Consider the following 17,014-nt stretch of genomic DNA (forward strand, 5'->3'; position numbering starts at 1 on the left):
GACAGAATACTTGTTTAAATCAGTAGAGCATTGTGACAAAAATTTTAATATCTTCATGGAGATACTATACTTCATTCACTTGAACTATGAAGGCATCTAACAGTTTAAGTGCTTACTGTGTGTTATCAGACTTACATATGGTTAGCGAAAATACTTTGAACTGTAGAGTCATCGGATGTCAGTGATGGTGGTGATAATGTGAGCTATTTGAAATGATGGATGTTGAATGTTATACAAGAAATACAGCATAATTTTCAGTGTTCTTAGTGACTTCCACAGCACAAGTATCGGTTCACTAAATAAATCTGGTGTCAACATTGCATTTAGTTTGCATTTTAAATATTTCTAATTATGTATGATCACATGACTTCTAAATGCTAATGAAACTATATTTAAACAAGTCCAGCATTTTTAAGTGTATATCCTACTGATATTTTTATTATATTCTAATTACAAAAACGTATTTCTTCTGCAATTTCATTTTAACAAGATCTTCTAAATGTAAACACTCTCAATCTACTGTGAAACAATAACCTTACTAAAATTCTTGTTGTTTTCAGTCACATTACAACCCATGCACAAAAAAAACTAACTGAAGCCAATCTCTTACTTTTTAATTCTTTTCTTTACATATGCAACAAACAAAAATGCATTATGAAAATTTCCAACATATGATCTCTCTTTTTCTGCAAACTATGACTCACTCACAACTTCATTTGTGACTTAGCAGTCTACCTCAGCTCATTAAAAATCAATAGCACTGAGTTTCCAAAACACATTATATATAAATACACAAATGAATTGTCAAATAACTCAAATAAACCAGTGATTGCATGGCACATTGTATTGGAAAACTGTACAGAAATGAATTTAATCCAGACTGATGGGGAATTTCACGGTGGCTCAGTGGTTAGCACTGCAGCCTCACAGCACCAGGGACCCAGGTTCAATTCCTGCCTCGGACGACCGTCTGCGTGGGTTTCCTCTGGGTGCTCCGGATGTGCAGGTTAGGTGGATTGGCCATGCTAAATTGCCCATAGTGTTCAGGTGTGTGTGGGTTATAGAGGGATGGGTCTGGATGGGATGCTTCAAGGGGCGGTGTGGGCTTGTTGGGCCGAAGGGCCTGTTTCCACACTGTAGGGAATCTAATCTAATCTAAACATGTGCAACATATTTCCATTCAATTTTTGCGTGTGGGCAATCAATTCAGACGAGACAAGAAGTACACAAGAATCTTTTTTAATTTAGTAATATCATTTGTCCACTGTCAGCTAACGGTTATATTTTTACCTACCTGTTTCAATCTCAAGACTCCAAAAGGTGCATCTAGGAATCAATTAAAATTAATAATTAAAACGTATTGCGTGAATGAAGTTAATTCCATTCAATGTGTTTCTGAAAAAAGCTGTTTTCTAACAACTTTATTGGAATTGTGTGAGGTGGAGTATAATGATTAGGAATAGTCAGTTATGGTGTGGCACTGTTATAGTACCAGTAATCCAGTCTCAAAACTAGTGGTCTGGAGTCACAGGTTCAAATTCCACCATGGCAACGAGAGGCATTTAAAGTAAATGAATTAAAAGATTTGGAATTATAAACCAATTCTCATAATAGTGACCAAAATGTTTTTCATAGATTGGGGGTAAACTACATCTGGTTTATTCATGACCTTTTGGGAAGAAAATCTGCTGTCCTTACCTACTACATGTCAGATCAAAACTCTCAAAGTGGTTGACTCTTTAAATGCTTTTGAAATGACCACAAATGGTGGGCAACAAATGCTGGCCTTCCCAGCAACCACTCAGAATCGTAGAATTTTATAGGACAGGAGGTCATTTGAGCCATCGTGTCTGTACCAGCTCCTTGAAGAGCCAACCAGCTTGTCACATTCGCTGCCCTATCTCTCCAGCCTTCAATTCAGCAAGCCATGAAAATATTTTTTTTAAATGGTGGGACTTTTAAAAAGTTATTAAAAGGTAACTCATAAGAGACTCTTAAATGAAGAGTCTTAAATGAAATAGATGTGTTGAATCAAAGACAATGTAAGTAGATCATTTGTAATAGTTATAATTGGACAAATATCATCTGATTCAGTTCTGAGGCACTTATATATATATATATACGCTTAGCCAGGTAACTGTATATGGAGCATCTAAATCCTCAGTGTTTTACAATACAATTTGGCACTCAATTAGTACACCATTCTTTATTCTCAAGAATCACAGTTTAAACCGAATAAAATAAACTTTTTTGCAGCTGTGTGAAAGGAGCCTCGACTCCATTCGTCAAGAGCGGAAGCCGTGTATAGATTGCTTATGATTCAGCATCAAACTGGTGTCACATAGATGGTAAGAGCGGAGAAGTATTAATTTTCATATTGATGTAAGGTCATCTTCTGAGTTTGGTGTTGAGGCACATTACTCAGTCAGATTTGAAGCCGTATAAGTTTTTGGTGCTTTATATAAACGATGATCCCCAAAATGAAACAGACTTTCATTCCCCACTGTTCATATTTAAACACAAAACTGTTAAATGCATTCTAATTTCTCTGCCACACAAAGTTATGTACATATATTTATATTTAATACTGTTATATTGCTCAAACTTCAGTTAGTGATTTACTGTTATGTGGAACAAACATGACAAACATTCAACACTCAGCAAGCTCCACAGTGTGAAGAATGATTTGTCAACCTATTTTCGGTTGTACTGACAGAGATGGAACATTGCATGTAATACCTGGAGAATACTTTAACATTCACTGTATAGGACTAAAGGATCTTTAGCTTCTACTGTTTTAATCTGACACTCCAGTAATGGTTTTCAATGTCGATTATGTGGAGCGGGGTTTAAATCAAAAATTAATGCATCACAGGTATAAGTGCTACAAAATCATGCTGGTATACTTTGAATAGAAGTTCATTCGATCAGCAAACTGTGCATCAACAGATAATGACAAGTGCACTTCAAAAATACATCAAGAAGAATTAATACTACCCCCCATGATAACATATCTTAATTTAAGCCCAAAAGCTAGTTGTCCTTTAAATATTTGAGATATTGACAGTAAAGGTCAATGAAATCTTTAAAAGCTGAAAGAACTGCTGGTGCTGTAAATCAGGAACAAAAACAAAGTTGCTGGAAAAGCTCAGCAGGTCTGGCAGCATCTGTGGAGGAGAAAACAAAAGTTAACATTTCGGGTCCAGTGACCCTTCCTCAGAACAATGAAATCTTTGTTGCATTTATAATGCCAAAATATTATTTGAAGTTTCCTAACAGCTGCAGTTCCTCTAATATTCAAATAAGGATTATGATTACTATACCAATAAGTAACGATACTTAGTATAATGCACCATGAATAGAGCAATATTGCCATAATTAAGGTTCACAGATCTCAAAGCTGTAATTTTTCTGCTTAAAACTAATTTATTGTATGCTTCTGCATGTTTTATCTGTTGTAGAAAATAAATCTTATTTGGGCAATATCCAGTGAATAGCAGCTAATTTTGCAGTTTGTTTTTTTTTGAGTATTGGCCTTTCAGTTTGTCTATATCATTATAACAGCATCATCTGCAATGACAGGTTGCACTTGATAGTGTTGTTTCCACAGTATCCAATAATCATGATGATCCTTAAGAAGCTAAATGTTTACAAAAGCAAAATATTCCTGATTTCCAGTATTTGCAGCAACGGAAACTTGCTGAAAATGCCCAAACAGAACAAAGAACTGCGAATGCTGGAAATCTGAAATAAAAAATAGAAATAACTGGAGAAAACTCAGCAGGTCTGGCAGCATTTGAGGAAAGAAAACAGAGTTAACATTTATAAGGTCTGAAGATGGGACAATAGACATGAAACATTAACTCTGAAAATGCCCACCTTTGGCAGCATCTGGATAGGGGAAAAAAAAACGTAGCAATTCAAACAAATGACCTCTGATCAGAATTCCTTTTCTCTTTCTCTACAGATGCTTCCTGGCAGAACTAATATGGCAAGCAAAAGAATCCACAAGGCAGCAGGGGATATGGCCTCCAAATGAACTGTTACTGTCTCTCTCAAGTGTAACCTTTTTAAATGAAGAACAAGACAAGGTTTTTGAACCAATCACAGAGCTTGTACTTGGCTTTGAAATCTTGGGCTCCGATTGTAAAATGTTAAGTTGATTTCTGACTGTTGTATATAGCTTTTAGACCAACTAGGGAGCATTCAATTTTAACAAGACCAACTTTCACATGAGCATGTTTGGTATGTTTTTAAAGCCAGTGCATGCATTGTTTCAATGGAGAGCTATGTCAAAGGTAAAACAAACAATGGTCATAGTCAGAGTAACAACCGTTTGTACCAACTGCAGCAGCATAAGGATTAATAAATGAAAACAGAAAATACCTTCCGAGGAGCGTACATTGTTGGTACTGAATGGATAATGCAGCGAAAATTGACACAGCCTTGGAATATATGATCTGTGCAGAGATTTGGAACCTTGTATAGTTCAGGAATTTTAATCTCTTCTTTAAAAAACAAGATACTTTTTGGGAAGATAACAAAGTGTGGAGCTGGATGAACACAGAGCTTTCTGATGAAGGGTCTAGGACCGAAACATCAGCTTTTGGGCTCCTGAGATGCTGCTTGGCCTGCTGTGTTCATCCAGCTCCACACTTTGTTATCTTGGATTCTCCAGCATCTGCAGTTCCCATTATCACTGATACTTTTTGGGAACTCTGTTCTCATTAAGATGACATTATCAATGCTGGGAGTTTCCAATATCAAACATCAGCACAAAGCAGTTCCAACTATTACAAGGTTAGAAACAGAAACAGCTTCTCTGTACCATCATGTAGTGTCCATACAGACTGAATCACCAACTTAGGAAAAACATCCCAGGTTGTACCAGTGGGATACTTCAATTTCCAATGGCAGGTAACTTTTGGTACAAATTATCAAGTATTGATTTGTACTGGGGGCTAATACCCAATTTGAACCGGACTCAGACAGCCAGCACAGAAAAATTCACTCTACTAGTCTGGGCAAGACATCAACCAAGGCCCAGGGTGCAAAAGACTTCTGTTTGATCTATCTTTTCAGAATTTTAACAGTCTTTTATGTATGAAACAAAATATGTTAAATAAAGTATATCTCACACATAAAATGGGTCTGGCTTATTACGCACAAAAACAAAATCATTCACCACTGTTTTTGGATGGTCTCAAGTCACCATTCTGTGTTAACTTATCTTTGGTTACTTGATTGAATTTGGAAAAGCATCCAACTTTGAACCATCTAACCATGAAATCATAATGTTCACTTTAGCCCCACCAATTCTAGTCAAGAGTAGGCAACTGTTAATAATGAATCGCTTCATTTTAAAATTTCTTCCCATGACCAAGTTGCTAAGGCTGCCAACTAACAAAGGCTGAAAAGATAAACACAAAAATACAAAGGGAGAGCCAGTGGCCTAGTGATAATGTAACTGGTGTCTGGTGGAATTTAAAATCAATAAGTTTTAAATCTAAGGACAGTTTTAGTAATGGTAATGGTATCATTGCTAAAAATCCGTTTGCTTCATTAGTATCTTGTAGGGAATGAAATCTTACCTGATCTAGCTTACACATGACCCGTTATCCAACATTTGACTCTTAACTGCTCTCGGAAATGATCTAGCAAGGTAGTCATTCAGGAAACTAGGAACGGGCAACAAATGCTGGTCTTACCAGCATCATCCACATTCCATGAAAGAGTAAAGATTGAAAAGAAGTTTTTTTAAAAAAGCTTTAAATATACCAAAGTCATGTTCAAAATTCAAGCAAGTTTCTCTGTTTCCTATTCCGAAAGCCAAGCAGCGAGGCACCAGGATTTGGCTCCATAAATGGAGTCTGATTTCTTCCACCGGACTTTCATTCACTTTTTTGGTCAGTATACCTGCATGACTTTAGCATGCAACTACATGTCACCACAGTTTGTTGGGCTTACTTGATCTCATTTGAAGTCCGACATGCAACAAAACCACATTTCCTGTGGCAAAATGCAAATCACAGATGTGCACACAGATTGTTCATTCTTCCATCTGTTGGCAGTAGGAGCTTCTGTTGCTGCTGTTCCACTGGGATAATAATTTGATTTGACTATTGTGCATATTCATTGGAACAGTAGAATGGTGGTGGTGGCAGCAATATGCAAAACTGACATACTTCTCAAAACCTCTGAGATTATTATTTAATTTGATGACCTGAGGATACAATTTGATCAAAATCTACGGTGCAGGCCATATTTGCTCTGTGGTTTTGTGTGGAGCTGCAATTGGAAATATCTTCTGTCAAAATATGAGTAAAAAAAATGTATATTTTGGAAATGTAAAGAAAATCATTACTCCTCCCCATGAGAATGTTTCAGAAGAGAGTCTGGTTTGCTAGAATAAGACTTAATTTCAGATCTAATAATCTTGGCTTTATTTCTATTTTCTCCTCATAGAATGTCCCTTCCAAATCTACTCTATAAAACTTTTATTAATTATGAAGTTATAAGTTATAATAAAGTAAGTATCTAGACTTTGTCTTAAAGGATTTCAATAATTTTGAATATTAAAAATGTACTTAATAAAATAAGACTTTAATTTCTAAATCAAACTCAAGGCAGGGGATAATTACTTACTCACTGTACTGCATTTTCTGTAAATGATGAAATACAGCTGCAGTTCCAAAACAGATTATACTCTCAGTTTTGCCAAGAACAAAATTGGAATTTGGCAAAAAACAAAACTCAATGGACAATGAGCTTAGAGGAAATTCACAACCTCTACTTTGGTACAGACAAACAGGCTGATGAACACGAAGTGTATGCATCAAGTCTCAGGAACACTTGAAACGATTCAGCCAGTATATGGAGGGTGCGGTATAAAAACCTTAACATCGCCAAATCACTGATTTTTTTAATGCTTCTAATGGACATGGGAAGAAAAGATCCCTGACAGGTGCAGAATAAGATAATCTGCTCCACCATAAAAACAAGATTTATACTTGCAGCACATTAGGGTATTACTAGCAGAAGAAACAAAGCAAATTATATATTGGTTTTTATACCTGTAAAAGATAAATATATTAAGTTTGCACCACCATATACTTAATATGATTTTGTCCCAGGACTTTTTTTTCCTTCAAGTCAACTTTGAGCACAAGTGAGCTGAATTTTACTTGTGCATATGACATGTTGCAGAAACGTAATCAAGAATGATCAGTATTTGTTCAATACAAGGAAACAGCAGAATCCATTTATCTTCAGAAAACATTTTCATTGCAGCAAGTGGTAATACTTTCTAATTTTAGTATGCAAAAGATCATATTTCCATAATTACAATAAACATCCAGCTGCTGCAGAGTTTCAGATAGGAAGTTCATTGCCATATGTAGGGAAATATTTAAAGACACGTTTGTGTTATTTATTCCTGAGGCTTAATGAATGTCTTCTTGCATTTACCACCCCTGCTGCTAGCTTCTGTTTCTTCAGTTTGAATAGCCGATCGATCTCTCTTTTTAGTAAACTTCCTTTTTATGGTTCCCACTAAGCTTTCATATCTGGAAAAAACAAAGTTTGATAATGCTTCACTGAACGCTTACAGTTTGTCATGTTAACTGTTGCACATTATTCATCAATATGTAAAATTAATGCTTCAAAGTATTACTACCTTTTGACATGACAGTTGATGGAAGGAAAGGCTAGGAAATGAAAGATTAGTGCAATCAGTAACAGGAATGCACGTTGAGTTGTGGCAGTTTGAATCATCAACAGCCAATAGTATTTCAGGAGACAGCCAAAGCAGAGAAAGGTGAGAGAGTCTCAGTGAAAAATGTAGGACAAAAGGGAAGGTGATAAGATAAAATTAATATTTTAAAGAAGGTGGATCAAAGTGAAAATCCAGAAGTAGCCACAGGATGAGGGAGCAAGGTACACCTTGATAATAAAAGCTGCACAACTGAACGGGCACAACAGATAATAGAAAGTTTAGATGGATGATAAATCTTCAGTAAAGAGTTCATTGTTGCTACTTCTGTACCATGTTTTCAAAGCATAAGTAACAATGTGATCATCCCCAACAAAACTGCAGCTTGCAAGTAAATGTTAGTTCCAAGTGCACTAGACGAACTGGTAAGATAGGAATACAGTGCAACAAGAACATAAGCTGCTGGAAAAGATCAGTAGGTCTGGCAGGATCTGTGAAGAAAAATAATCCCAGTTCACGTTTCGGGTCCAGTGACCCTTCCTCAGAACTGATGGTAAGTGGGAAAGAATTGGTTTATATGTAGAAAATATGGTGGGGGGTGGGGTAGGGAGCGAACAATAGGATAGGGCCCGAAGAGAGAGAAGAGCACAAAATGGCATTTGATGATCTTCTGGATGTGGATGCAGTGGAATGGTAGGTAAGGACAAGGGGAACCCTATCGCGGTTGCAGAAAGGAAGAAAAGGGTGAAAGTGCGGGAGCTGGGTCGGACCCGGTTGAGTGCCCTGTCGACAACGGTGCTGGCAAATCGTCGATTGAGGAAGTAGGTGGACATTTTGGAGGTTCCCTTGTCGAAGTTGTCCTCATCTGAACATATGCGACAGAGACAGAGGAACTGAGAGAATGTGATTGAGTCTTTCCTCCCTGGAAAGACTCGACCAGACACATATTCCCCTCCCCTCTGGTCCAGCTTCCACAGGGGCTGTTCCCTCCAGGACACCCTGGTCCATTCTTTCTTCACCCACAACACATCCAACAATTGGCCGACTGCACCTTCCCCTGCAACTGGCAAAGGTGCAACCACTGTCCATTTATCTCCTCTCTCCCCACCATCCAATGGCCCAAACATACCTTCTTGATGAAGCAAGACATCACCTGGTCTTCCCAGAATCTAATCTACTGCATTCACTGCTCACAATGTTATCTCCTATACATTGGGGAAATGAAGCATAGATTGGGTGACCACTTCGCAGAACATCTACGTTCTGGTTGCAAAAATGGTTGTGAGCTACCTGTTGCCTGCCACTTTAACACTTCAATCTGTTCCCTGGCCAACAACTCTGTTTCTGGCTTGCCGTATTGTCCCAGCGAAGCTCCACGCAAGCTGAAGGAACAACACCTCATTTTTTGCTTGGGAAGCCTGCAGCTCTCTGGACTCAATACCAAGTTCAATAATTTTAGGGCCTAAACTCTCGCACACCCCACACGCCTGGCCTTGTTATTACATAGCCTTTCATTACACACCCCCTGTTGTTAGTCACCAACAGTCCCCATTCACCAGTATTCACCCTCCCAGCCAGATCATTATCAACTCCTTTGCCTATCCAACTGCACTTCTCTCTGTTCAGGGTCTATCCTATCTCTTAATCCCTCCAATCCCCCTCCCAATTTTCTACATATAAAACAACATTTTTCCAGCTAAAGAGATATTAAGAACTGCCGCTGCTGCAGTCAGAGATAACAGTGTGGAGCTGGAGGAACACAGCGTGCCAGGCAGCATCAGAGGAGCGGGAAAGCTGATGTTTTGGGCTGGAACACTTCTTCAGAAATCTTTTCTGAAGAAGGTTTTCTGAAGAAGGTTTTCTGAAGAAGGTTTTCTGAAGAAGGTTTTCTGAAGAAGGTTTTCTGAAGAAGGTTTTCTGAGGGTCCCGACCCAAAACGTCAGCTTTCCAGCTCCTCTGTTGCTGCCTGGCCTGCTGTGTTCCTCCAACTCCACACTGCGTTATCTCATATTTTCCCAGCTACCATCAGTTCTGAGGAAGGGTCACCAGACCTGAAACATTAACTCTGATTTTTCTTCACAGATGCTGCCAGACCTGCTGAGCTTTTCCAGCAACTCCTGCTTTTCTCCCTGATTTACAGCATCTGCAGTTCTTTCAGTTTTTACTTTAGGAGTACAGTGTAGTTGGAATGCCTAAGGAAAGAACTAAAAGGTCTTCTTTATAACACTAAGAATGACAATGGTAGCTGTGAGCTTATCCAAGGAGGTCTAGATTATGAGATAGGTCATGATCAGAGAGGGAATGGAGTAATACAGGCTGTTTTCAAGAACAGCTTAAGCAAAGAACTGGAGATGGGAGAAGTAAAAGTTATGACTAAATTACAGGGAGGAAACAGAAAAGATAGGCAGCTAAAGAAAAAAAGATAGAATGGAATCAGGTCTTAATTGGGAACCAAAATGTGCAATTATTTAACAGCGAAGGTTCAAATTGCAGAGGTGTTGTGATTATAAACAGATCAGAAAGGAAAGTTTTGACTAAGTTAAGGTTGAGAACCAGTGACGAGTGGATTTATAGATTCAGTAAAATCAGCTTGAAAATCCGTGCACTTAGATGGCATTTGTCAGCATCGCAGTACATTCAAAGGAATGGTGTATTTTTGAAGTGTAATCACCATTGTAATGTGGGAAGTAAACTCTGGCAGTAGCTTAAACAAAGACTGGGGAAACACATATACCATATTAAATTTACAGTTTAACTAATCAAACTACTTAATGTAAGTTGTGACGTACAAGCTGACCTGATGAATAAAACAAACGCATTTTTTCCTCCCTAACATTCATATTTTTGCATTTACAAGGATGCTACCAGGATTGGAGGGTTTGAGTTATAGGGAGAGGCAAATAGGTTTTGTTTTAAATACAATCCCCAAAGTGTGGAAACAGGTAATACAGCCCAACAAGTCCACACCAACCACCAAAGAGTATCCAGACCCATCCCCCTACCCTATCCCTGTAAACCCTGCATTTCCCATGGCTAAGGCACCTAACCTACACATCCCTAAACACTATGGGTAATTTAGCATAGCGAATCCACTTAATCTGCACATCCCACCCGCAGCCTCCAACCTCATTGTTCCCCAACCCCGCACAGCCCGTTTCTATCTCCTTCCCAAAATCCACAAACCTGCCTGCCCTGGTCGACCCATTGTCTCAGCCTGTTCCTGCCCCACCAAACTCATCTTCACCTATCTGGACTCCATTTTCTCCCTTTTGGTCCAGGAACTCCCCACCTACGCTGTGACAACACCCACACCCTCCACCTCCTCCAGGACTTCCAATTCCCTGGCCCCCAACACCTCATTTTCACCACGGACGTCCAGTTCCTACACACCTGTATTCCTCATGCAGATGGCCTCAAGGCCCTCCGCTTCTTCCTGTCCCACAGGCCTGACCAATCCCCCTCCACCAACACCCTCATCCGCCTAGCCGAACTCGTCCTCACCCTCAACAACTTCTCTTTCAATTTCTCCCACTTCCTACAGAAAAAGGGGGTGGCCATGGATACCCGCATGGGCCCAAGCTATGCCTGCGTCTTTGTAGGTTACGTGGAACAGTCCCTCTTCCACACCTACACAGGTCACAAACCCCACCTCTTCCTCCATTACATTGATGACTATCGGCGCCGCCTCTTGCTCCCCAGAGGAGTTCAAACAGTTCATCCACTTCACCAACACCTTCCACCCCAACCTCAATTTCACCTGGGCCATCTCCAACACATCCCTCACCTTCCTGGACCTCTCAGTCTCCATCTCAGGTAACCAGCTCCAAACTGATGTCCATTTCAAGCCCACCGACTCCCACAGCTACCTAGAATACACCTCCTCCCACCTACCCTCCTGCAAAAATTCCATCCCCTATTCCCAATTCCTCCGCCGCATCTGGTCCCAGGATGAGGCATTCCACTCCCGCACATCCCAGATGTCCACGTTCTTCCAGGACCGCAACTTTCCCCCCGCAGTGGTCGAGAACACCCTTGACCGCGTCTCCCGCAACACATCCCTCACACCCCGTCCCTGCCACAACCGCCCCCAGAGGATCCCCCTCGTTCTCACATACCACCCCACCAACCTTCGGATACAACGCATCATCCTCTGACACTTCCGCCATCCACAATCCGACCCCACCACCCAAGACATTTTTCCATCCCCACCCTTGTCTGCTTTCCGGAGAGACCACTCTCTCCGTGACTCCCTTGTCCACTCCACACTCCCCTCCAACCTCACCACACCCGGCACCTTCCCCGCAACCGCAGGAAGTGCTACACTTGCCCCCCACACCTCCACCCTCACCCCTATCCCAGGCTCAAGATGACCTTCCATATCAAGCAGATGTTCCCCTGCACAACTGCCAATGTGGTATATTGCATCCAATGCACCCTGTGTGACTTCCTCTACATTGTGGAAACCAAGCGGAGTCTAGGGGACCACTTTGCAGAACACCTCCGCTCGGTTCGCAACAAACAACTGCACCTCCCAGTCGCGAACCATTTTAACTCCCCCTCCCATTCCTCAGACGACATGTCCGTTGTGGGCCTCCTGCAGTGCCACAATGATGCCACCCGAAGGTTGCAGGAACAGCAACTCATATTCCGCTTGGGAACCCTGAAGCCCAATGGTATCAATGTGGACTTCACACGCTTCAAAATCCCCCCTTCCCCGACTGCATCCCAAAACCAGCCCAGTTCTTCCCCTCCCCCCACTGCATCCCAAAACCAGCCCAGCTTGTCCCCTCCCCCCACTGCATCCCAAAACCAGCCCAGCCTGTCTCTGCTTCTCTAACCTGTTCCTCCTCTCACCTATCCCTTCCTCCCACCTCAGCTGCACCTCCATTTCCTACCTACCACCTCATCCTGCCTCCTTCACTTGTCCATCTTCCCTGGACTGACCTATCCCCTTCTTCCTCACCTCTACTCTCCTCTCTACCTATCTTGTTTTCTCTCCATCTTCGGTCCGCCTCCCCCTCTCTCCCTATTTATTCCAGTTCCCTCTCCCCATCCCCCTCTCTGATGAAGGGTCTAGGCCGGAACATCAGCTTTTGTGCTCCTGAGATGCTGCTTGGCCTGCTGTGTTCATCCATCTCCACACTTTTGTTATCTTGGATTCTCCAGCATCTGCAGTTCCCATTATCACTAATCTGCACATCGTTGGGCCATGGGTGGAAACCAGAGCAACTGGCACAGGGAGAACGTACAAGCTCCACACAGACAGTTGCCCGAGCCTGGTATTGAACCCAGGTCCCTGGTGCTGTGAGGCAGCAATGCTAACCACTGATCCACCTTGCCGCCTCTTGCGGCTCTTTTCCCCGGACTGTTGCAGGCTGAGGGGTGACCTTAGAGAGGTTTATAAAATCATGGGGGGGGCATGAATAAAGTGAATAGCTAAAGTCTTTGTCCCAGGGTAGTGGTGTTCAAAGCTAGGGGCATAGGTTTAAGGTGGGAGGGGAAAGATTTAAAAGGGACCTGAGGGACAATCCTTTCACTCAGAGGGTAGTGCATGTATGAAATGAGCTGGCAGAGATGGTGGAGGATATGGGTACAATTACAACATTTAAAAGACATGTAGATGAGAACTCGAATAGAAAGGGTTCAGAGGGATAGGGACCAAGCACTGACAAATGGGACTAGATCGGTTTAGGATATCTGGTTGGCATAGACAAGTTGGGCCAGAAAGGTTGGTATCCATGCTTTTCAGAACTCTTTGACTCTATATACTTAGTGCAGAAATCAGCCCCATTTTCAGCCAAAACATTATACTTGAATTAGTTATTAGCCTTAATTTCCCACCCTCCTTTAGGCCTTATTACTGGACAAAGGATCAAGCAATATAGCATGTGTCGTGAAGATGCAGAACAAAGGAAGGATTACCGGACCCGAAATGTTAACTCTGACTTTTTTTTCTGACTTTTTTTTCTTCACAAATGTTGCCACACCAGCTGAGCTTTTCCAGCAACACTTACTTTTGTTCCTGATTTACAGCATCCGCAATTCTTTCAGTTTCAGAGGTCACAGGAAGCAAGCAGAAAGCTAAAATCATTTCGCAGAAAGTGTAAACTTCAGAAAAATACCATAGCCAGCAGTGAAATGGAGCTTGGTCTGGGTTAAGGCAGATTTCTCTTCAACAACCAGCACAGCAGCAATAGCTAAGAAATCAGCATGATATGGCTTGCTTCAGCAAAACAGAAACAAATGCGATATATTTGTTTCATAAAATTATGAAAAAAATTAGCATCACAGATAATGAAACTTTCACACTTGTACAATAACCATTTGTTGCTATATATCATACATTTTCAGACAAACTTCTGAAACTCAGATGAGTCTTAAAGTAAATGAGTTATTAAACAAGCAATAAAGATTAATGGACTAGCAGCTGTTATTCTTTCAATGTTTCACAGCATTGTCGTACTCTGGGATTTCAAAACCGCACAAGTACAACTAAAATATTCGAATGAAGGTTATAGCATTTATTAACAACTATATAGTACTTATAACCCAAATTATTATCTGCAACATGATTAACATTCTAAGATAGTTATTCTGTCAATAAGCAGAGTACAGTGATATTTTGTGCCACTAGAGACATTTGAAGATAGTAGTGGAATGTGATACGATAACAGTGCTCTATTATCTAAACTTTTTTAAAAAATCTTTTGTCTTTAATAGTTTTGACTGTGTGTATAACTGTTCAAGCATCATGCAGAAATGACTGACACAGTAACAGTCAATCTGTTCCTCATGTTTTTTTTAAAACAGATAGAAATCTCTGAGATGCTGAATTCAGACTCTCGGTGTTTGTCGGTCAGAATTAATAACGATGGGCTGAAGAGCCTGTTTCCGTGCTGTATTACTCATCTCACAGCATCCAACTATTTCCTAACAGTTGTACTGCTTAATATCAGAATGGTTGAATCAACAAATCTATTCATGCTAATCTCTTTCTTGAGATTGAGGTCATTTATTCTAGTTATATTTTGATGATTCACTAATCTTGTTCTGTTTAAACTCCAGCATTATTTTCATGCTTTATGATTATCATAAAAAACAGCCTCTTTTAAAATGATATACTGTAACACCTCAGAAGCTGCTGAAATCATAACGTTCAGAGTTTACCTTAAAATATGCACTGCGTTTTAACTTCAATCTATTAAATGTCTGTTATATTCTGAGTCAAGTAGATAAATTCAGTTAATATGTACAGCCGCATTCCATGGAGATAGAACAGCTTACCTCCTAGCCATTTCTACATCGGATACATCTACCTCCATCTTAACATCTTCATCAGGCTCTTCATTTTCATTCTGGGAATACATCTGTGCAACCAGTTTCTGGAATAAATGCAGCGTTTATCTATTAACTTTACAACATGAATATTGTGGCATAATGTTGAATGTGATTTCACTAGATTGTTTTAAAAATAGTTCATAAATTTCTGCTATGATTCACTTTCCAAATTTAAAGCCAAAGCGAGGCACTTGGCTATTAAAATTTCTAATTTGCTGGTATATTTAAGGCATTAAAATTAATAAGATTTTTAAAAAATTGATGTTAGGGGAATGCGCGAAACTGATAATGCACTGTAAATAATCAAGGTTGCCCAAATTCATATTGATTGCTATTATAGAGTGGCTTGCTCAGTCTCTTCAGATGGAATTAACAATAATCTACAAAAACTGAAGTTACGTTGGTGAGGTGAGGCATTCTGGAAGACACTAGTGAACCAGCTGTATTTTTAAAATGAACAGCAGCTGGATCATATGTTATTAAGTTTATAGAATTCAATCTCAGCTTCAAAAGTGGCTACGTTAGGATGTAAATACCTGACTTGAGTGTTCAGTTGAGTATCTCTGCAGTATGGCTCCTGTTTATATTGGCTTCTACATGTTAGCACAGCTACAAATCTATTTTTGTTACTTAATATAAAAGTCTAGCTTTATAAGTACAATATTAAGCAAAAAAAGAATGTTTGGCACAAAATTTGCATTTAAAACTTCCTTTTTCATTGAAAAGATGCCCTTGTTAATATCTCTCTTTACCAGTATTTTATTCTCTGAAACTCCCATGTCTCCTTCAAATTCCTCACTACATAAATTATATCCCCCTTTTTCTGCAAGTGATCCACAGTGATTTTAACTTGCAGCAGAATCACCTGTGTTTGATTTCACAGATTTTAACCTTAGAACACAAGAAAATAAGAAACTGGAGCATGAGTAGGCCATCTGGCCCATCGAGCCTGCTCGACCATTTAATAAGATCATGGCTGATCTTTTTGTGGGCCCAGCTCCACTTACGCACCCACTCTTCATAACTCTTAATTCCTTTACTGTTCAAAAATCTATCTTTGCCTGAAAAACATTCAATGAGGTAGTCTCAACTGTATCACTGGGCAGGGAATTGCACAGATTTACAACCCTTTGGATGAATCAGTCTTTGCTCCTCTTATTTAAGGCTATGCTTCTGAGTTCTACATCTAACCCCTTCACAATTTTATATGTTTCCGAAGGCTCCCCCCTCTTTCTACTAAATTCCAATGAGTATAGTCCCAGTGTACTCAATCTCATAAGCCAAACCTCTCAACTCTGGAATCAATCTAGTGAACCTCCTCTGTACCTCCTCCAGGGCCAGTACATCCTTTCTCAAGAAAGAAGACCATGCATGACAACTTCTTCAGACTGCCTCAAGTCTTGCCATTGTGCATCAGCTTCAAACCACTGATCCTGACAAGATTCTCTCCAATACCCCCTCAGCATTCATTTTTCTCTTAACCTACCAAACAGACCTGCTGCAGACAAAAACATACAACACTTCCAATTTCTTAGCTATACATGTGTTCACTCACAAATGAACTAGGTCTCTTGGTCAGCACAGGAGGCCTTGCAGACCATCATATGAGTACTGATACTTTGAATGAGTTTATTAGTCCAAAATGTCTTGTCCTCACCCCATAACCGTCCAACTTACCATTAAATGTACATTCATACTACTTTCAAGTTGTTATTATGGATTCAGCTTAGAACATCATTGCAGTTGCCCATTCTGCGTCCTAATATTTTTTTAAAAGAAAGTCCCCTTTCATCTCCTTTGCAGTAATGATTATATATTTATGCTCTAATTGTTGTATTATTAGCAAATGGGGAAATCCTTGTTTTACTAATTAACCTAATCAAATCCATCATAATTTCAAACACCACTATCAGGTTCTCAACCTATTTTGTCACTTCACACAAATATAGCCTTTGACTTCATCGC

General features: G+C 40.0%; 1 protein-coding gene across 1 annotated transcript in view; it reads right to left on the bottom strand.

Annotated features, from left to right (window-relative positions):
* Positions 1–5,540: 5,540 nt before the first annotated feature.
* The window catches only part of mphosph6 (M-phase phosphoprotein 6), a 39,401-nt gene continuing 27,927 nt past the window's right edge, over positions 5,541–17,014 (bottom strand). The window contains exons 4-5 of the mRNA XM_048546764.2: positions 14,996–15,093; positions 5,541–7,565 (exon numbers count right to left, since the gene is read on the bottom strand). Coding sequence (XP_048402721.1) covers positions 7,430–7,565; positions 14,996–15,093 — 234 coding nt within the window. The 3' untranslated portion in view covers positions 5,541–7,429. The remainder of the gene's footprint in view (positions 7,566–14,995; positions 15,094–17,014) is intronic.

This window comes from Stegostoma tigrinum, chromosome 16 (genome assembly GCF_030684315.1).
Source record: "Stegostoma tigrinum isolate sSteTig4 chromosome 16, sSteTig4.hap1, whole genome shotgun sequence".
NCBI lineage: Eukaryota > Metazoa > Chordata > Chondrichthyes > Orectolobiformes > Stegostomatidae > Stegostoma > Stegostoma tigrinum.